The sequence below is a fragment of the Desmodus rotundus genome, chromosome 7, assembly GCF_022682495.2.
Source record: "Desmodus rotundus isolate HL8 chromosome 7, HLdesRot8A.1, whole genome shotgun sequence".
NCBI lineage: Eukaryota > Metazoa > Chordata > Mammalia > Chiroptera > Phyllostomidae > Desmodus > Desmodus rotundus.
The window spans coordinates 131,197,763-131,219,089 of record NC_071393.1 but is presented as its reverse complement, the minus strand read 5'-3'; the positions used below and the strand labels follow the sequence as shown (position 1 = coordinate 131,219,089).

The 21,327-nt window shown below is 52.4% G+C and overlaps 1 protein-coding gene across 1 annotated transcript in view; it reads right to left on the bottom strand.

The window, feature by feature from the left end:
• Positions 1–581: 581 nt before the first annotated feature.
• Positions 582–21,327, bottom strand: part of TUNAR (transmembrane neural differentiation associated intracellular calcium regulator) — a 40,388-nt gene continuing 19,642 nt past the window's right edge. The window contains exon 2 of the mRNA XM_053928644.1: positions 582–2,961. Within this exon, the coding sequence (XP_053784619.1) occupies positions 2,776–2,961 (186 nt within the window). The 3' untranslated portion in view covers positions 582–2,775. The remainder of the gene's footprint in view (positions 2,962–21,327) is intronic.

The window sequence follows — 21,327 nt, the reverse complement described above, 5'->3', positions numbered from 1 at the left end:
AGGTTTCACGAGGTTGTTGGGACAGTCCCACAGGCTGCGTGGGAAATGCTGGTACAGCATACAGGCCTGGTGTCCCTCTGGTTACCGCTGTTGTCGCCAAAGTGGGCTCAGCACACTTAGACTCCCGGGACCCAGGGCCCCTGGCAGCCTCTCACTTCCCCTTCCCCCAAGAGGCCCCGGACCCTGAGTGTGCCCAGAGCGTGCTCTTGGGCTCTGCTAAACGAGCACAGACACAGGAGGCGTGCGGGAGCCGCGGGACAGAGGGCTGCCGCTTTGGTTGGCGGCTGCCGAATGGGCAGCTTCATCTCCAGCCCGTGGATATGGACAACCCAGGAGAACCATCGGGGAGCCGTTCAGAGCGTTGCAAAAGCAGTTTTTCCCCTCAATAAATTTCAAATTAGTATATTTGAAAAATCCCTGGGGCAGCTACAGTCTAAATAAAACAGCCTCAGTTTAACTGAGTCACGTTCTTTTTTAAAGAAAAATAAAATTAAAAAAAATATGTAGACAAAGGAGTGAGACTGAAGGTTTAAATACCACATGGTTAAAAAAGGACACTGACACTTTTTTCCCATTGCACCTTTATTGTTTACTCAGTTCACTGTTCAGAATGTTCATACAGTCGTTCCAGAATCACACAGAACCTGTTAGATAGCCCCCTCCCCCGACATTCCATTTTATTTCTAACCAGCCTCCTCCTGTCCCTCGTCCTTACTGGTATGGTATTCTGCCAGCGTCTAAGGGGTTCCCAGGGGCTCTTTGTTTCTATGGGGGGAAGGGAAGAGAGGCGTGCAGAGCTGGCCTTCAGCAGAGCCATCGGGGGTGTGTCCTGCTCTCCCCTGGGGCCCTTTTCTGTGACGACCCCACGTCTCCACTTCCTCTCTTCCCAGCAGCCTCCAGGAGGCCCTCTCAGGCCAAGGAGTCAGGCCGACTGAGGTTGGAGTCCTGACTCACTACTAGGAGCCACGTGACCCCCGCAAAGTTTCCTAACCTCTCTGAGCCCCCCTGTCTTCTACAATCTGGGGCATGCCTCCCCCTCACGGGTCACTGGGGGAATTCAATGACTTAAGGAATATAAAGTGCCTGGCACACATCGCGCCCTAAATTACTCATCAGCTCCCTTCCTTCCAGTGGGGAAGACACCTGATGAATGGCTGTCAGAGCCAGTGCTCGGGGTGTTTGCTTTATAAAACAGCCTGGTCCCTTAGAGGAGCCCAAGAAGCGACTCTCTAATGGTGGAGTTTCAGGCGCCGCACGTGGGTAGGGCCAGACCTGGCAGCAGAGACCTCTAGGTATCCCTCGAATCCAACTAGGCAGGTTGCTGCCGATTTTTCCCACGGGCAAGTCTGGTGCTGGCAGAAGGAATTCTGACCCTCTTTCTAAGGCGACGCCGCTGAAGCTAGGCAGGAGCCAGGAGAACAGGGTCAATTCGTATTTACTTAACCATCCCTGCCAAAGAGAAAGTGACTTCACATGGGTGTAAACCAGGGGCTTTAAGCTCAGCAATCCTTTAGGGCGATCTGTACGCCCCTTCTTGTGCCTTTGAGAAGTCACCCGTCCTGGGGGTGTCCTCACAGCCGAAGTGAGCTCTCGCGGTGGGAAGTCCACATGTCACTTACACCCTGCCTACTCTGAAAAGGGGTCCCAGGTGGCTGGCCAAGGAAGGGACTATGCACCTAACGCTGAGCTTCCCCCTCGTCCTGTCCATTTCTCACGGTACACGGCCATTCAAATCAAAGTCTGACCTATGCGTGGTCACAGGAATGAAATGAGAATGCCGTTAGTCCGCTGACCCGCAGGTGCAGCTGCGCTCCTCCTCAGTGGCAGTCCTCCGCGACCGTTTAAGCTGACCTGTCGCTCAGCCTTTGTTCATGCAAAATTCCCAGTGAGGCTACAGCGCACCTGCGGTCCACATGCCCACGATCACTTCCCATCTCCGAGAGAACAACAAGAAGCCACTCCACACACAATCTCACGACATGCAGCAACCACGACTAGGGCTGGTATTACGGGAAAATGTCCTCCAGACCAAACAGAGAAAGAGAGAGAAGGTGAAAGGTTCCAGGTCAGAGAAACAGGACTAGAATGACTACACGACAGAACAGCGACACTCTAGGGGGCAAAGCAGATGAAACTGAAGAAAGCCTGAGGACTCCAGGAGCGCCTCTCCAAGTATTTGGTTCATGCTAAAAAATAGAGCACATTTATTAAAAATATATATTTATAAACCTTGATATGAACAGACACACACGTCAAGCCAATGAAAAAAAGAAAAATAAGTCATCTCCCCTGTATCAAATAGACACTTTGGATGGATGGGATGCCTCTCCACGGTCCCTGTGGTCTCTTGTACTCAACAGCTCGTCTTGTGAAGATGAGACGCCTGTCCCTGGAGACACACCGACGAGTGCGTCTCCTCTTTTCGAACACGGGATTATCTGTCAGCGATCCGCGGTGATGAATTTCTGTACCCATCTGCTCACCGACGGCGTCGAAGGCTGGTCTTCCGAGCGCGCCTCTGGGCCCTCTGCCAAAGACGTTGAGTTCCTTGGTGTGTGAATGAGTGTTGTTGGATTCATTGTGCTTTAGTGTCTGCTCCTTGCAGCAGGATCGGTTTAGTTTTGTGATCTTTTATAAAGTTCGAAGGTGCATTGGATCAAGTGGTGTGTGTAGGTCAAGCCTGCTTGTTCGAGCAATGTCTGGTCACTGACTGGTCGACACACAGGACTCCTGTCTTCCAGCCATCCCGAGGCATCGAAGGAGGTTCCGAGCCATTCACAGAGTGGTGTATATGTATACAAAGATGATAACGATTAGGTTCAGGATGGTCCCGATAATCCCCAGCATCGCCAAGACACTCTCCTCCTTACTCTCTTTCTCTTGGCCTCCTCTGTCTTCATCATTCCCGCTCGTGATTACCATCTTGGTTGCAAATGTCTTTATCTTCCTCCCCAGGCTAACCTGGAATTAGAAAGAGGCAGCGTAAAGATCGTCATTTAGAAGCAACCACTCCACAGCTGGGCAGCTCTAGCAGGGTGGTGTTTTCGTGCCCAGGGACTAGGGCACGGGTGGGAGGAAAAATCACCCTCGGATCCAAGCTCGGGACACACTGCGCTTGGTTGCGGAGAAACAGCAGAGCATGGCTTATCAATGTCAAGGGCGAACAGTCTTGACAGTGGTGTAAAGAGATTAGCCCAGGAGTGTAGCAGGGGCGCTACCCATTCTACTGTGTTTGTTTATCCCTTTTCCTTGAAGCGGAAACGGAGACGGTTATGTAGCAGTCAGACTAAAACATGTGTGCTCTCCCACGACAGCAGGGATTTTGCACACAGCACGGACTGGCTCACATGCAAGCAACGCGCTGTCCCGCATGTGCACGAAGCACGTAAGAGGGCATCACAGTGGCCCCCGTTCTGGGTGCTGGCTCTGCCATGGGCAGGGCTGGACAGGAGCCACATAAGGCCATCTCCTGAGACCAGATAGGGCCGTAAGGGTGGAAGAGAGCACCACAGACTGGCATACATTGGTGCAATCATTCTGGAGAGCTCCTTGGTTTTGCTTAGAAAAACGAAGTGCGTGTTTTGTAACTGGGCTGCGCACCTGCTCTCCTAGACACACATCCTAGAGAGACCCTGCCCCTGCGCACCTGGAGACATGGGCAGGAATGCTTCTACAAGCTCTGTTCGTGACAGCAGAGCACTGGAGGCTATCTGATGTGCACCAAGAGGAGGGCAGAGGGGCACGTGGTGGTCCGCACAATGAACACGCCCAACGATGGCACATAACAGAGCAGTGAAGTGAGTGGACTATTTCACTGCTGAGGAGCAGCTGCTGTGCTTCCAGCTGGAGGACATTGTCCCGCTACGACCATTCCTGTCCGCATCCGCTGGCAAACGGCCGCATGCACTACCCGCCCCCCAAGTTTCCTAGGACTTTTTTTAAACATAAAGTTGAAAAATTTTCACAGTGAGCACCCACACACTCACCATCTAAATCCCACAATTAACATTCTAACTATATATATATTTTTTAATCAGATCTCTGTCCATCTGCTGTCTTGGGTGCATTTCAAAGTAAACTGCAAATGTTATTACTGCTTAAATACTGCAGCACGCACATATTAACCAGGGTTCTATGCTGGCTTGCAGTTTTTCTCTTTTGAAGTACAATTCAAACGGGTGCAATTCCTGCAGGCTACATAGCGCAGGAGAGGAACGACCAGGGTGTGGCGTACGCACGTGTCTGGCTTTCACAGACACTGCTAAATGGTTTTGCAAGTGGTTGTATCTGCTTCCGTATTTGTGAGTGCTAGGTTGCCTCTCTCTTTTACTTTGGTGACTCCATGGCCCAGTGTTCACAGAAAGTCACAAAAAAGACGAAGTGCTTTAGAAATCCACTCCCTCCTCTGCTCTGGACAGATGCTGTCTCTTTAATGGGTCTCCTGTTTCTTGTTTTCTTTCCTTCACTAGACTTCGAGCCCTGAGAGGGCCAACTTTGGAATCTCATTTCCAGTCCAAGCGCAGCATCTGCAATGGATCAGGCGCTTGGGGAAGGTGTGCGGAAGAAATGGACTATGGGGGGATCTCCCTGGCTCTGCAGGGTCGGGAATTGATCACCAAGGTCGGTCTAAAGAGACACAATCAGTGCTGCCCTTAAAACACCCAAGACCGTCATCACGGGCACTCAACAAAACAAAGCGCCTGCCACGGAGGCAGCTTGCTTTCAAGGCTCGATTAGCCTCTTCTCTGAGCTAACCCCAGAAAACTCTGACTCAGGAGGAAGTGGAAGGGAATAAGCAGGCCTCCCTGGACTCACAAACAAGCTGCATTCCAAAAGTTTGTTTCTAAGGTGCTTGAGTCAACTTGAACTTCTCCATAGAAACCATGGTGGCTGCTGAATTGCAAAGGAGCTCCCGAGGGCTTCCAGGGACAGATGTGGTTGGAACAGAGTTGTCTTTGGAAAAAGTGGTGTGGCCAGGGTGTGGAGGATGAAGAGTGGAGAGGAGAAGCAGAGAGGCTGGGAGATCAGCGTGGAAACCAGAGCAGTAATAGAAGCAGGAGGGGAAAACAGAACCAAAATAAAACAAAACAGCGGAGGCTGGGCAGGCGACGGCAGACGTAAAGCCTGCTGCACAGGTGTGCTGCATTCACTCACTCACTCACCTCACTCTCTCGCTCGCTGCTCCTCCCTGCCAGGGGCTGGCTGGAGCAGGGGGTGGGGAGTGACGGCTGGTGGTGAAGGTGTTTCTCCAAGGGTGATAAAAACGTTCTAAACTTAGATTCCGGTAATGGTTGCACAACTCCGTGAATATACTAAAACTTTACATAAGAGAATTTTGTGGTGTGTGGATTGTATCACAATAAAGATGTTTACTTAAAAGAGATAGCCTTTGTAATCGTTTCTGAAATACAAAGTGAGATGAAGCTAACAAAAGTGAGCCAAATCGTTACAAAGAAGATCAGAAAACTTCACTAACAGACACGAAAGTAAGACCTCTGTAGAAAGGGAGAAATACCATCTTCATGGAATGTAAGCTTCAATACCTCAAAAAACCAGTCCTTCCTACGGTGATTTATAGATTTACTGCCGTCCCAGTCACGATTTCTACAGGCTGATTCTAAAATGGGTACCAGGGGGTCAAAAATACGGTGACAGGAGGGGCCTAGACTTTGGGTGCTGAGCATGCACTGCAAAATACAGATGATGTGTTACAAAACCACGCACCTGAAAGGCATGTACTGTTATTAACCAATGTTCCCCCCATTACACTGAATAAAAAATAAAGATAAAAATAAAATGTCCATCAAGGTGCAAAGGAATAATAACAGCCAAGATATCTACTAAAGAAGAACAAGGCAGGGACTTGCCTTATAAGACACCGAGAGTTATTATCCAGCTTTAGAAATAAAACCTTAGATGACTCGGTCAGAACAGAAACAAGCTCCCCACGCAGGGTCACGGACGTCAACGGGGGATGGGCCTTTGGAGAAACAGTGCCGGAAGAACTGGGTCCGTGAGAAAAATAAGTAAAACCCAGCCAGCATTTCATCAATTCCGGATGGACTGTGGACGACTGGGAAAGGAACATGTGAGAAGTTTCAGAGACAATGTAAGTGGATATTTTTATAATGTTGGGGTAGAGGATATCTTAATAAAGACGTAAAAGCTCAAACTATAAGGGAAAATGTTAATAATGTCAATAACATTAAATCATACCTCTTTTTATAAAAAAGTATTTTAAAAAGTGAAGAGTTTGGCCAGAAACTGGAAGAATATATGTGTGTGTGTGTGTATTCATTCATTAATCATGCAATCATGTTAGTATCAAGTCAATAACAAATAAACAAACGAACAAACAAACAAACTTCCAGTAGAAAACCAGGCAAAAACTATGCCCATGAACCTCTCAGAAGAGTAAAGAATCGTGAAGAAGGCAAAGCTCAGAATCAGAGAAAAACACAAGGGCTGTCAGATCGGCAAGAGCTAAACAATTCTACCAAGCCGCCAAACACTGCCAAAGCTTGGGAAGCCACAGGGACTCAGACACCAGCTGAAGGACCACAACTTGGTTACTGTCACTTCGGAAAACAGGATGACATCATCTTGCAAAGCTGAGCATACTCAGACCCTGGTGACCCACCACCACCTCTGGCTACAAGCCCTAACTACACCTGCGTTTATGAACCAGGTGCACAGCCCAGAACACCCATGGGCCGCAGGCTCAGCATTAGCCAACGGGCTGGAAACAACCCAATTGTCCACCTGCAGTGGCCTGGATCTCCTGTCCTGTATTCAGACCCCAGAACTGCAGACGGTGGTGAAAATAGTGAAATGCACTACGGGCACGCATAAATCGTTAATACAACATCGCGTGAAAAAGCATCCGGCAGAAGAATGTGGATAGGATGTTTCCATTTACGTGAAGTTCAGACACACAAAAAACCTATATTGTTCAGACATATAGATATGATAAAATGATGAAGGAAGGAAAGAGAATACAAAACCCAATAGCCGGGGGAGCGATGACTGCTGAGTGAGAGGGGGAGGGGAGCAGGCGGGAGAGGGATGCTCAGGGACTCCCTGCAATACTGGTTCAGCCTGGGTGGTGGGTACATGGGTGCTTGTGCTCTGTGCGTTACCTTTCCTAAATAGGCTTCTGTTATCTATCCAATAATGAGTCAATCCATTACTGAGTTAACCATTCTTACAACTGGTGGTTTCCTTTGCTGTGCAGGAGCTTTTGCTGTCCTGGCGTCCATGCCTGTCTTTTGGTATCAGTGTCTTGATTTCCTCTGAAACTTACCCCGCCCCACGGACGCTGTCAATCAAGGTGTTAAGGGGGTGGGCCTGGGTCACAGTTGAGCCCATCAGATGCTCTCTCTGGAGCTCAGTCTTAGGGGTGGGGAGGGGGTGATGGGCAGTACACGCTGGTTCCCGCTGGCCATGGTGCTGAAGTGAGATTAGCTGCTGTCCCCTGGATCTCTGCCCTTTCTAAAGCTCAAGTCACCACTTCCTTCTACCCCACAGACTACCGCATGCCCCTGCAAAAACGGTGCGTTTTGCGTAAGGCGGTCAGAACCTATTTCTTATCAATATCTGCTCCTTGCAAGCAGAGAACCTTTACTCGGACAGAAGGGGTATTCAAGACTCTGTTGTTTGCTTCCTCACTTGACCTCTGAATCTCCCCTAGAAGAGCTCCAGTAGGTGCTCCTCCAGCCTCGTGAATGCCTCCCGTCACTGCAACTTGCCACCTGTCAGGACAGCTTTATCCTACCTGCCGACAGCCGCGGCAGGAAAGGTCTTCTCTGCTTTAAAACCAAGTGTCCGTGCTGGGGCTTGCACCCACCACCACCGCTTCTGCAGCTAGGAACTACACAGGCCCCCTTCATCTCCTCTAAGGCAACGCCTCGGTTGTTGAAAATCGGATGTTCAGTGAGAAGAAATTGGCAACACTGGCCTCTAATGGCCTTGGGGTCCAACTGTGGCTCCGTGGTCTACCAGCTGTGGGCCCTGGGCAAGCGGCTTCCTCTCTCTGAGGCCCAGTTTCCTCACTGTAAAGTGGGGGTAATACTGAGCTTGTGGGGTTAAAAGTAATGGCTGTACATTATCCACCTCAATGACGTGCAGCCACTGTGATTAAATGATGATGATGATGATGATGATGATGATGACAATGACTGAGGTTCATTATCAAGGCCTCGTGAGCCCACTTTTCTTCAGCTGAGCACCCTGTTCCCTATTGTCCATTAGGCCTCCCCTAAACATGGCCCCACTCCTGAAAAGGCCCCGCTAAAGTCACAGTACGCATACGGACAACGTTACTCCAAGCAAGTCTCCCCAGCCCGAACGGGGCAGGGCTGTGCCCCCCATCCCAGTTCTGGTGCAGCACAGGCCGCATCAGAGAACCACACCGGCTCTAGGGCCGCCACGCTGTGCTGGGGATTCGTGATGCTTCCCAGCCACCCTGCCCCCGTCCCGTCAGGGGGAGGCAGTGTGCCGAACCCGAGGACGGGACTGTGTATTCGGATCAAATCAGCTGGCTGACTTCTGCTCACTCCCAGCTTCAGAGAACCCACAGCCTGAACGTGCAGCGCTCCCCGCTGCTGCCCAGGTGACCCACTTACCAATGTTTGACCAGCTTTCCAGGCGAACGCTGGCTCATTAATCAGCACCCCTCCAACACCATCACTCTGCCGCTCGCCTTCTCCCCCCACCCATACACATCTCTGTGTCCCCTACAAGGTGCCATCAAGGCCAGCTAGGACTTCTAGGTCTGCTGGACAGTGACCCTGCCAGAGAAGCACATGAGGAGGGACGTCCAGTCTCAGGGACCCACACTGGGTCCTGGTGCTCTCTGTCCCCGACCCGCTTGCCGAGTGCCCTCTCTGTTACTCCTCCACCCCTATGTCTCTAAGCCACTTACCAAGAGTCAGAAATCTTCCTTCAACAAGCCACTCGGCAAGTGACCAGTAATAACCAGGGAACGAAAAATCAGGACCCTTGCTGTGCAGAGACAGGGTTAGGACCCACTGCATCACTGCAAGCAGTTAAGGATGATGGGGACAAAGTGACAAAGGAAGATGCCCCCACTCCGATAAGAGGAAAAAACACAAGATATTAAAATTCACTCCCACTGACGATTACAAATAATATTTTCAAAGCCTTGCTTGTTCAGGAAAAAAATGCCTGGGGAGGATATTCAGAGATTTTCTCTAATGTCCTTGATTACGTTATTCTACTTTTATCACGTTCAAAGCGCACAGAGATGGAAAGAAAACTAAGAAGACTCCAAGTGCCTCTGTGTTCCTAAAATCCTGGGAGAACCTCACCACCCGAGGGATGAGAACAAAGCCTTCGATGGCAGCTGTGCGGGGGACGTCTCCGTGTCAGTCTCTGCCTGACGGAGAGGCTGGGGTCCGAGGCAGAAAGGGGCCATTGCTGTGTGTGGGAATGACGCAGGGCAAAGGCTTGACAGTCTCTCGGCCACACAACAAGGCTGTTCAGGCCGAGCGAAGTCGGCTTCGGTGTCATTTGATTCTCGTAGATACTTGTTTTTCAAAATAACGCCCATCTGGGAACTACACCTGGGCTCCTGATGTGCAGAAAAGCACCATGCAGTACAGACAAGGGGGAGGGACCATTTCACCCAAACTCTTTCCATGACTCGCTGACTGACTGCCTTCTCGGGAGTGGCTCCGGCGCCTTGTGATTCCAAGGGCTTCTCCGTCTTGAGAACACTTCCATGTTTGGGTGAGAAGGGTTCGTTCTGCCCTTATGTACAAGCGTGATGCCTGGAAGCTCAGACGCACAGGGTGACATATGGAGGGGATGATGCGGGGGCATTAAGGAAGCACCAACTTCTCCCTGGAAAAGATACCTCAGTGGTCCTCGCAAATCCAGCACTCCCTAGAGACTCCAGGCGAAGCCCAGGCTTCCAGGGAACACCCCCGAGCACCCACGCTGAGCTGAGCCCTGCGCTCAGCACTGAGAAGACGGTCACTCCCCAAGGACCTCCGGGCCCAGTAAAGGGAAGACAAACAGGCCACCATGATGATGATGTGAGCCCAGGGCATTGTGGGAGTCCTGGCCTGCCTGGGAGGCCACACAGGGAACTGTCCCTGGAGGATGGGGAAGGGCAGGATCTAAGCTGGAACCTCACAGGCTAGCAGGACTAGCGCAGGTGATGCTGACAGAAGAAGGGCACACTAATTGGGTGACAGGAGCAGAGACAGTGAGTGTGCAGGAGGCGGCCGCAAGCCTGGGCCATGAAGCCGCGCAGTGAGTGGGGTAGGAGCTGAGGCTGCAGGGGGTGCAGAGACCAAGCAGAGGCTCACGAACACTGTGCAAAAGAGTTCTGGAATTTACTCCTATTTATTCAGTAGATGCAATGGGTACGCGCACGTTCGTTTCATATTTATTTTCCCAAGCATACACACATCCTATTTATACTCTTTGATATGCATGAGATATACTTCATCATACATTTAAAAAACCCACCGAGCTCCTAACACCAGACCACAGTAAGTAACCATCGGCAGCTTTCTCTCCAAGATGGATGTGTGGACCGCGCGCCCTCAGCTCTGCTGGTGGTCCACAGGGAGGCCTCAGGAAGCCCCAGGCGGCTTCTCTGCAATGACAGGTGCCTTGCACCCGGGGAGGTCCTTGGCAGGGGCTGGGCAAGAGCCCCCCGGAGACCAACTGCTCCACCCACACCCAAGCCTGGCCCAGTGGCCACAGAACGGCCGGCTGTCACAGGAGGACTGCTGAAGGGAGACAGAGCCGGGACATCGCTGGTGACTGGGACTCACTCCCAGGAGTTCCCAAGAGCCTCCGAAGAGAGAGGATGCTGGAAAAGCACTTAGTCTGATCGCCAAAGGCTCACAGGTATCATTACTACGAACAAGCGGAGTGCTGTCTCTCGTTAATCATCGACAGGTGCTGGGTGCTGTCCTGCAGGTGAGGCCTGTCCCGATGCGGCCAGTAGCTGCCTCTCCAGCTACCACGACAGTGACGATCACAGCAGCTAACTAGTGATGTGGCCGAGCACCGTAGTGTCAGCCAGCCGGCCACTGGAGTAGTATTTATTGAGCACCTAGTATATGACAGGCCCTAGTATAGAACACTGGGATATAATAGCAGCAGCACAGACAAAAAAGTGCTATTCCCATTTTAGAGACAAGGAACTGAAACACAAAACAATTACCGAACACCTATAGTGTACCAGGCACCATTGTAGGTACCAGGGATACAGCAGTGAATAAAACCAAGAACTCACCAAAACCTGAGTCGGGATTGAACCCAGCGGCTGGTTCCACCCCCTGACATCGTCCGTCTCCAGCCTCCCCACACACACCCCACCCCACCACCCTCTCTCTAACCCCAGTGCTTTTTTTCACGCTCTCTTCTGGGCTTCAACAGCTGCCACTCATCCTTCCAGGCTCAGCTTGTTTGGCAGCATCTCCAGGGACCTCCTCTTGAGGTCAGAAGCCTGCTACAGACCACACCTAGACACCTTCTGGTCTATTCTGTAACCATCCCTTTACCTGGGCCCTTCCCCACTGAACTGTGAGCTCCTTAGGAGGCACAGGCCTGGTGAGATTCATTTCCATGTCTCCTAGACCTTGTGCCTGGCCTGGAGCATCACAGGCACTCAGGGTGCCGAGTGAGTGAGTGAGTGAATGAATGAGTGAATGATGAAACTCGAGCGAGCCAGGGGAGGCCCAGCTTCCAGGTCAGGGGAGGGGAAGTCCTGGCCGGCTGCTGGACAAGTGATGGGAGAGCTCAGCTCAGCCCACCTGGGCGGACCTCGCTGTACAGGGACAGGCAGAACTGTGTCAGACACGCGTGACGTCTTTCCTGACTATCTGAGCAGGAGTCAGCCAGGGTGGGCTGGTTGGGCCACTTAGTTGTGTGTGTGGGTGGGGGAGACATGTGGGAACAGAGAGGGGTCATCCACCCAAGGCCAGGTCCAAGAGACCACTCCTCCTGCTCCAGCAGCTCCTGGAACCTTCCTTCTCTTGTCCACTGCCATCTATAAACACTGGCCCTTTTAAGTGTTGCACTCACAGCCCTGGAGAGGCTGGGACCCGCCCCATGCCCTGCTCCCACCTGGGGGAGAGCCGGGGGGCAGTGTCCCTGAGCTCAGTGTGAGGCCAGGACAGCGTGGACCCACGTGCTAAGGTGCCTGCGCCGTTGGCAGACTCACCCATTGTCTCTCCCACCTTGAAGTCTGATGAAAAGGAGGCGCCGTTTTCTGAGTGTGCAGTAAGAAAAGCTTAAACGCTGATAGAACGAGAAAAAAACAGCTCCTTGTACCAACACTTAAGGGTAAATACATCGGTCTTTCCCCTGATCAGATGAGAGCACATTTCTGAGTCGTGGGAAAATTAATTATGCCAGCCCAGCCTTCCCCGAGGAACACACGTCCCTGGTAGCCCTGTGGCACAGCTGCTGGAACAGGCAGTGGAAACGCCCGCAGGCCTGCGGTGCAGCCCTCTGTGCCCCACCCGCCCACCAGCTGCTTCTGCGAGGCCATGCACCTCACCTGCCAGTAGACCTGCCCCAACTCCCAGGCCCAGCGGGAGGCAGGGAGGGAGCCTGGGACTCTTAAGAGCTGGATTTGGGTTTGGGCTTGGCCTCCAGTGGGTCGTGTCGCCTTAAATGCATCACCTTCCCTCCCCAGTCCATGCCTGTGACTGACTTATGACGGACGCCAACCGCTGACTCTCAACAAGAAACATGTTGTCCCACAGCTGCAGGGTAGAGCTGACCGGAGGGAGACAGGGCCACACGAATCACACCACGGGAGCACTCACTCTCCCACCCCACGACACCCTCCTCGGACCATCCAGAGAAGAGAACCTCCAGCTCTGCAGCAAGACACGTGCACGTCTGCTCACTGCGGCATCACCTGTAAATGCAAAACCACGGGAAGCAACCCAGATGCCCAGACCAAAGAGAGGGCCTGAACGGACCGGCACAGGCACACCGGGGAGTGCGACGCAGCTGGGAAGAAAGAAGGAAGCGGAAGAGCGGTAGGGGCTGGTTTGGAGAGACTCCCGGGACACACAGATAAAGTAGAGAAGTGAGGAGTGAAGCGTTCACTCATGAACGTTACACGCTATAGTTCATGTAAGAAAGGGGCTATGACACACATGACCCGCTCATTGGTGCCAAAGGAATACGGGAAGACTGAGTGAGACATTAAAGGGCCTGGGAACCTGGGGGAGGTGAGTAGAGAGAGGATGGGATGGGGGACAGGGACGAGGAGGGAGTGGCACAGCTCTGAGTCCCTCTTTTGGCCCAAATCCGACTTAGAAGCTTTGTAATGTGTCACACGACCTGCATATACCCACAAAAATATGATTCGAACCGACCCTCCGTGGAAGATAACCAGTAAGAAACGCACCGAAGTATTACAAGCAGCATGCCCGCATGGAGGGGCGGGAAAGAACAGGCTAGCCTAAGGGACTCTGGAGAACGGATTGCGACCGGGTGGCGTAAGGCTGGGACAAAAGGCTGTACCGAGAGGCTGGCATCTACTCGGCACAGGTGTCTATCACGGGCAGAATGAGCCGAAGGACCCGTGGTCGATGGTTCTTCTGTCCGTCACTGATGCTCGATGTGTGGCATCGTGCGGGGGGAGGGGTCCCTTCTAGGATCCTCGTCCCTCGGTTCTGAGTTCTCACAGACCCATGACCCTAGAGGGACTCTGAGTGTGGAGTCTGGTTGTCCTTCTCAGGGACCATCCTGCTGGGCTATGCCATCACCTCACTTCCTGGCAGCCGAGTGACCTGGGACATGGAGAGCAGGCAGTGGGGCCCCCAGGGTTACTGACTGAGCACGTTCTAGGGACCAGGCAGAGTCTTGAGCTCTTTATACCCAACTGTCTTCATTCTCCCAACAGCCGAACAGGGTGAGGGGTTTCCATCACACTCATAAGTGAGCGAAGTGGGGCCAAGTGAGAAGGGACATTGATGGCAGGTCCCAGAGCTGGTGGGGTTAGAGAGCCAGGCCCTGGACCCACGCGTCCGGCCCCACGCCTACGGTCCCCAGTGACCCCTTCCACTGCACCTCGGCAAGCAGCCACCAACCTCCCTCCCTTCTCTCACCCCTGAGCCTCAGTTTCCTCATCTACCGGACAGACAACACTCCAGAGATGCTGTAAAGATGAAACGAGTGCACGTCCCCCAGGACACACATTCCCCCCTCTCCACGGCCCCTCTTTATGGCTCAAAGGTGCACAGAAAGGACATTTACTGAGACACGGATGTTCCTTTCATGCCCCCTCCCCAGACCCACAAGGACAAGGGATGATCTTTGTAAGGAACTCCACCTTGAAGACGCTGATCGGATCAGGAGTAGAGGCTGAAGCGGGTGCGAAGGCATGTGGACCCTCCCTGTTGGTAATACGGAGACCCCTGGTCCATGGTGAGAGGTCCCACCAAAATATGACAGGGAGGTGGCCAGAAAGTCCTTAGCGGGCTCCCTGCCCCATCTCCTGGTCCCCCAGCACTTGGGCGTGCCCGTTTCTAACCACCCGGTGGGGGTGCCGGGTTTCCGGAGGACACAGCACACAGAGGAGGCTGAGATTTCTCAGTGCTGAGCAAACGCTCGGCCAGCTAGCTGCGGGCCCACAGCCTGTACCTCATGGGTATTTTTCTTTTGAGGGTTGTACCTGCCAATATCTCACTTACTCAGGAGCATTTGCTCTTTAATTTGACTTTTTTTCCACCTCAGCCAGACAGCTGGGTGGGCTTCACCGTCCTCAGAGACGCAAACCCCTCATTCCTGTACACGGCTCGCTCCCAGCGCGTGGGTGGCCAGGCTGGGGACAGCACTGCCTGGGGGACAGCTTTTTTGAAGAAACTGCTACTGACAACGCAAAGAAAAGTCGGGGTTCCAATTTTGATCCAACACTTGTCCAAAACAATTGGAAAACATTTTTAATGGATTTAAAAATATACACAATGCAGGCCCTGCTGACCTGCCCAATTCCTCCTCCTCTCCCCGTAGTCATTCCCATACTGACTATACTGACACCTTTTCTGAACATACCGCCCCAGGGCCTTTGCACCTCCTGCCTCCTCCATCGGAACTCGCTTCCCCCAAACTTTTGTGCTGCCTTGCTCTCTCACAGTGTTCTGGCTTCACTCAGGTACTGCATCACCGGAGAAGTCCTCAGACTGCCCCGTCTCTCACGGTCCCCCTCTTGTCCACGTGCCCTACTTTATTTTCCCCAAAGCTGACCACTCCTCCAAAGTGTATTATTTTTTCATTCTTCCTCCCCACCTGGAAGCTAGACCCCCTGATGACACAGCCTTGTCCTCGCTGGAGCCCCAGTGCTGAGAACGGTGCCGAGTGCATCGCAGAGACGGTGAGTCCTTGAGGGAACTCACACGTGCCCATCTTCCAGAAGAGGAAGCTGTGGCTCACTGGGGGTGAACTGTGAGGAGCTAGGGCGGTGGGGGGGGGCATCCCTCTGGCGGTCATGCATGAGTCCAAACCTGGCGGATTAACTCCCCCATTCTCCATCTGCACAGTGTACGCAGCCTGACTCAGGCCCGGCGCGCTGGCTCCCCCGATGTGTCTGCTGCCAGCTACGTGGACGCCAGAGCTCAGAAGACACCCAGCAAACACTTGCGGGGGGTGGTCTGCACACACCGGCAGAACCCCCTGCCCTGACTCTCTGCGGGGGACGGGACCATGAAGGCTCTTCCTGTCCAACCTATTCCTCAGACACCACTCAATCCCTTCTCGGATAATTTCACTGCACGGTCGCCGGTTTTCTGTTAGAGCATCTCGGGCTGCAGGACCCACCACCTCCCACAAGCAATTGCTCCCGTCAGTGCGACGTCGGAAAGTTCCTAACCGAGCCAGACAGCAGACCTGCTTATTTCCCTAAGTACGTGCCTTCTGGAGCTATTTCTCGGGTCACCTCCTACCCCTCTGAAACATCACGTTAAAAAAGGAAGGACAGAATCAGTAAGTGACCTCTGAAAATGAAAAGCAAAGAAAAATATGACCTTAAAAGATTGGTAAAGAAGGCCAAAAAAAAAAAAGGAATCAAAAAGCACTTTAAAAACAAATGTCTTCCGTCTCATCTCACCACACGTGAATAGGCTACATGTTCCCTCCATGAGCCTCTGGTTGCCTGTCCACCCAATGGGGACTCGGGCTGGGTGGGGTCCCCCCATGGCTTTCCCCTTTCTGCTACTTACTATTTGTGAGCGCTGACGGTACTCGGAAATGCAGCAGCCCTCACCTGCCCCACTACTCACCACCTGGAATCCTTAGCCACCTTGTCACATACAGATTAAGTGCTTGCTGTTTACCCAGGACCCGGGCCCGCTGTCTGTCCTGCCGGCTCAGTTACTCCCCAGCACAGGTCTGTGCACGAGGTGGGTACCACGCCTTCATCAGACAGAACCCAAACCCCCAGGGGCAGGGTCCTCTGCTGCCCATCCGGGGCCCCACAGCGCTGGAGCTCCCATCCCTGGCTGCGCCTGCCCTCCTCATGGGGTCCATCTGGTACCATGAAGTCACAATTCATGCGGGGACCAAGGCTCAGCAGAGAGCACAGGCCAAGTCCTAGCTCTCTCCACACCACTGATACTTAGCAGCTTTATGCTTACAGAAAGATTTTGTATACATTCGCTGAATCAACAGAAAAAAAGCAGGAGTGAACAAAAGCTCCCTGTAAACGGCCACATCTCGATGGGCACGATTTGGGGCGCTCACCGAAGCCAGAGGAGTGTCGCTAACGTCCTCCCAGTGACTCCATTGCTTCTTCTCCGCAAGTCGGACGTCCGAAGGAGGAAGTTCTCAGTGGCAGGAAATGAGGGCAAAATGAGCTCGAGTACCTGTGGTGGATGTTTATTCCACATTTCCCTAATTCTGCACCCCAGCTGGGTCGTAAAGCCCCTACATTCTTCCCTACGCAGGTGGAAGCTCCGGGGTTCTGGGTCCTTGTAGGGGGTGATGCTCCACAGGCACCCCCACCCCCATCATGTGACTTCCCTAGTGGAAGGTCTCCTTCCGGAGACAGAGGAGCCCCAGACTTTACCGGGGGCTGCGAGGACCTTGGGGGTGGACTGCAGGCCTCGCCCTTGACAAAGGACACCAGGCCAGGGAGAAGCGGCCAGCCAGGGATGGTGCTGCACAGCCCCCAGACAACCACTGGACTTAGAAGGAATGCCAGCACACCTCCCACTGGGGCGGCCAAGGCCAGAGGATAGGAAATGCGACACCAGTCAGAAGGGAAATTAGAGAAATGGAAAAAAAGAAAAGAAAACACAAGGGTCTGCACCTGCCCTGCCGTGGGAAGAGTGCTTGCCGCCTACACATCTGGCTCCATCGTGGTCGCTGGGCGGCTTCAGGCAGGCAGCTTCCCCTTTGCAACCTCATGGGCCCCATCTTTAAACTGGGTCGGGGTGGATACCAGACAATCTCTGGGGCTGCTTCCAGCTCCTACATCCCGTTACTCAACATCCTCAGGTGAGAAATACGGGTGAGTGGGGTGGGACCAGAAAGCCAGGCGTCCATCAAAGCCACCAGGATCTGCCTGCAGAAATAACTCTTCCTCCTTTGCTGGGATGTTGGGCCCACTGCTTCCTCCTAGTGCTGCACAGAGCCCCCACCTCCTGGTGATGATGCTCTCAGACCGCCCTCGGCCTCTGCTGCTACCCTGGGGAGGGTGAGAGGTGTGTCTTCCTCCTCTCTGTGTTCCCAGGCCCCCGGCACAGGACTTGGCACGCGGTGGGTGCACCGTGATATACACGCTTGCCTGCTGGTGGGTGGGCCTCTGGCAGATGTCTCCAAGGTGGCTCCCCACACTCTCTCGGGTGGAGATGGCTCCACTTCCCCCTGGCACACAGCCGGGCTGCATTCCCATCTGCCCCGCAGTTAGTGTGGCCACGCGACTGATGTCTTGCCAAAGGATGTGAGCAGAGTGATACGTGCCAGTGCTTCGGGAGGGCGGGCGGCCAGGCGGCTCTCTGTGCCTTCCCCCTACCCCTCTACAGACCACAATGAGGTGGAGGCCCAGCATGGGGGAGCCTGGGTCCCAGAACCACTGCACGGAGGACAGTTGTCCACCAACCAGGGACACCCACCAGGACTATGTATAAATGAGAAATAAACCTCTACCGTATCTGAGCCAGTACACTTTTGGGTCATTTGTTACAGTCATTTTGCTCTCCTTAACTAATACATGATCTTTGCCCTTTAAAAAATTTAAAAAACAGATCTGTTCAGTTGTGAAAGCAGAAGGTGGCAAAAGCTGAAGGAGGTATTTGTAGTTCTTCCTTTGGAACTGGTGTGCCCTGGGCTCTGAAGACCAAATCTTTTGTCTTCTTATTGACACAATTATTCCATGGCCTGCTACGAGCAGAACATTTCAGCCTTCATACAGCCGGCCAAGTGGACGAATCGGGGCCTATAGTCAACCTACGATCGCTTTAGTCTGCTGGGGAGCAGGTACCAAAGGCCTGCCACGTACAGAGCGTTGGGTCGGATGCCCTACACTGGCAAAGTGAAGCCGTGGTCTGAGGATGCAGGTACAGTTGGCACAGAGGCCGCAGGACAGAATAACTGACGCGGACAGTCCCAGAACCTCCCAGACGTATGGGCGCCGGAGGAAGGGCATTCAGACATGAAAGACACAGGTCTGCCCTCCAGGGGCACGGAGCGCACCGCCGGGAGCTGTTCGCTGTGTGGGGAATGTGAGCGGCGCCTGCTGCTAGGAGGCATGGCTGTGGGGCGGGGAGACAGGAGCAGATCAGAGAGCAGAGGCTGGGTCGGATTACCAGCTGGGAGATGTTTCTATGTGTAGTGACCTTGGCCAACTATGCAACTTTTCTAAGCCTGTTTGCGTATTAGCTAAGGAATAAACTCACAATGGCTGCCAGACTTATCTCAGCTGTGGATAAGCAGACACATGAAATGAGCAACAATAAGAAAGAGAAAGGTCAAGATAAACACTAAAACCAATCTTAAAGGAAGGAGAAATATGGACTAAAGCAAGCAAACAAAAAAGCTAATATCCCACTACTGAGTGTGTTCATAGCTATAAAACAAAAATCGATTCTAGGAGCAATCGGATAATGAGAAAAAGCTTTAAGAAATTAAAAATATTAATTCTAAAGTGTTTTTTAAAAATAAAAAAGAAAGATGAACTGGAAAATGGAGTCAACAAAATCTAGACTAAATAGCAAAAAGGCAAAGGGATATGATAATATGAGAAAAATGCGGAAGACTATAGACCCACTCCAGAAGGTTTAAGAGCCAGCAAATGAGTTTCAGAAATGCAGAATGGAAAAAGTGGAGATTAAAAAAATCAAATATGTTAGGATCTCCCAGAGCTAAAGGGTGAGTCTTCAGGGTCAAGGGGTCCATTAAGTGTCCAGAAGAATGAATGGATGCAGTAGTAGCCTCACGCAAAATACGAACGCAAGGGGTGAAGAAAACGTCCTAAAATTTGCTAGGAACGAAACATGGAATACAGAGAACCTACCAAGGACCTAGAATCAGACTTCTCACCAGCAGCGTGAAAAGTTCTAAAGTCTTCGAAATTCTGAAGGAGAACGATTTGGAACCTGGAATTCTGCCTTTGGTGTGAGTGTAACACAGATGTTTGCAGTTCACTTTCCACGCCGGTTTTCTTAGGAGCCCGCACCAGGGAAGGAAGGAAGCGGAGCCCAGGATGACCTCCGGGCGCAGAGGGAGCAGCACGGCTCTGTGCAGGAACGGAGAGGCTGCCGAGAGGACGATAAACCAAAACCAACCAACCCACCAGCCAACCAGGGAGAGCTCGACAGGACAGCTGGCATGAAAGAAGGAGAGATGAAAAAAGGAAGCCACGGTGAAGGCAGATAAAACAAGAAGAAAATGCAAGAGACAATTAGAAATTCCAGGAAAGAAAAAACACAGGAAACCGAACCCTGCAAAATACGGCTGTGATCCAAACAGGACACAAACAAAAAGAGGGCGTGATTTTAAGCAACGGAAGGAGTTCAAGCGAAGGGAATCCATTTGATTCTCTCGAGGGTGGGTTGGGGGGTGGGTCAGGTCGTTCTGCCCTGGGCGATCCTGGGGGTGTGACGCTGGCCCCTGGCCAAGGAAATGGAGCCCCACCCAGCACAGGGTTCAACTTGGCGTCAGACACTTCCGATACGGCAACACTTGTATCAGTGTCGCCTACTGTTTTCCACGATCAGAGTCAAGTTATGGACAAAGCACATGGTTGAAAATACAGGATGGGGTACAAATATAAAGAACCCCGATGTAATGTTAATCCTACTGTAGAAGGTGTGGACCCGAAGGCCAGGGGAAAGGTGGGGGCGATGGGTGGACGCTAATACCTCACCTTACAAAGTGAGGAGGCAGAAGCATCGTGAAGGGATGATGGAGAGAGGCAGTTACTTGAAGATTAAAAAGTAACCGATAGAAGCACTTTAATAAAAACAGGTGAGGAGGCACAGAGGGGGAGTCAAATCCTCCTCTTACAAGGTCCACAGCCACGGACAGACAGCCTAACAGTGATACACCCACGGCCTGGAGGCAAATCTTGGCCCTTGCAGGAAGTGGAAAGGGTCCTGGTGGGGAGGGAACCAGTTGCCCCAAGGAATATCCCCAGGACGGTGCCACCGGGTAAGCACTCAAAATACACCAGGTATTTTATCATATGTCAGCCTACCCGTTTCACTTGTTACAATGTTCATGTGCTGATTTAAAAAAAGAACTCTTAATGTTAAACAAAAAGGTATGCCAAGCGGAACTATTTGAAGGAACACATCAAGCCTGACCTCAAATCAGAGCGAGAACGGTAGAGCACTATTTTAGAGACCGCTAAGCAGGGCAAGGCAGCCTGCGCTGGGGGTGGGCGAGTGGGCGGGGAAATCTGGCGGGGCTGGGAGGGGGTTTAGCCAGGAGGGCGTCCCAGAGAGAAGCCCGGAGAAGACTCAGCTCTCTGTGCTCCCAAACTGTCTGCAAACTGCAGAGCTCTCTATTGCTGCAGTGTATCAGCAGAACAAAGCCTTATTTTTTCACACACGGAAAGTCTAGACACCTTCTGGAGAGCCTGGGCACTTTATACAAAACTACCTGCAAGTGGGATTCAGGCGGCCACTGTACCGCTCACACTATTTGCAGAGTAAGGCAAATGCTGGAGAGGCTTTCTTTCTGTTTCCATGAAGAGAGGAACAATGAGCCTCAGACGGGTCTCCGGAGTGTGGGAGTGTGTGGAGCGGTTTTGTTCTGAGCCCAACAAGGGCAGGCGGTACCTCGTCCCAGGAGGGGGAGCTGGAACGAACCTTGTTGCGGAAGACA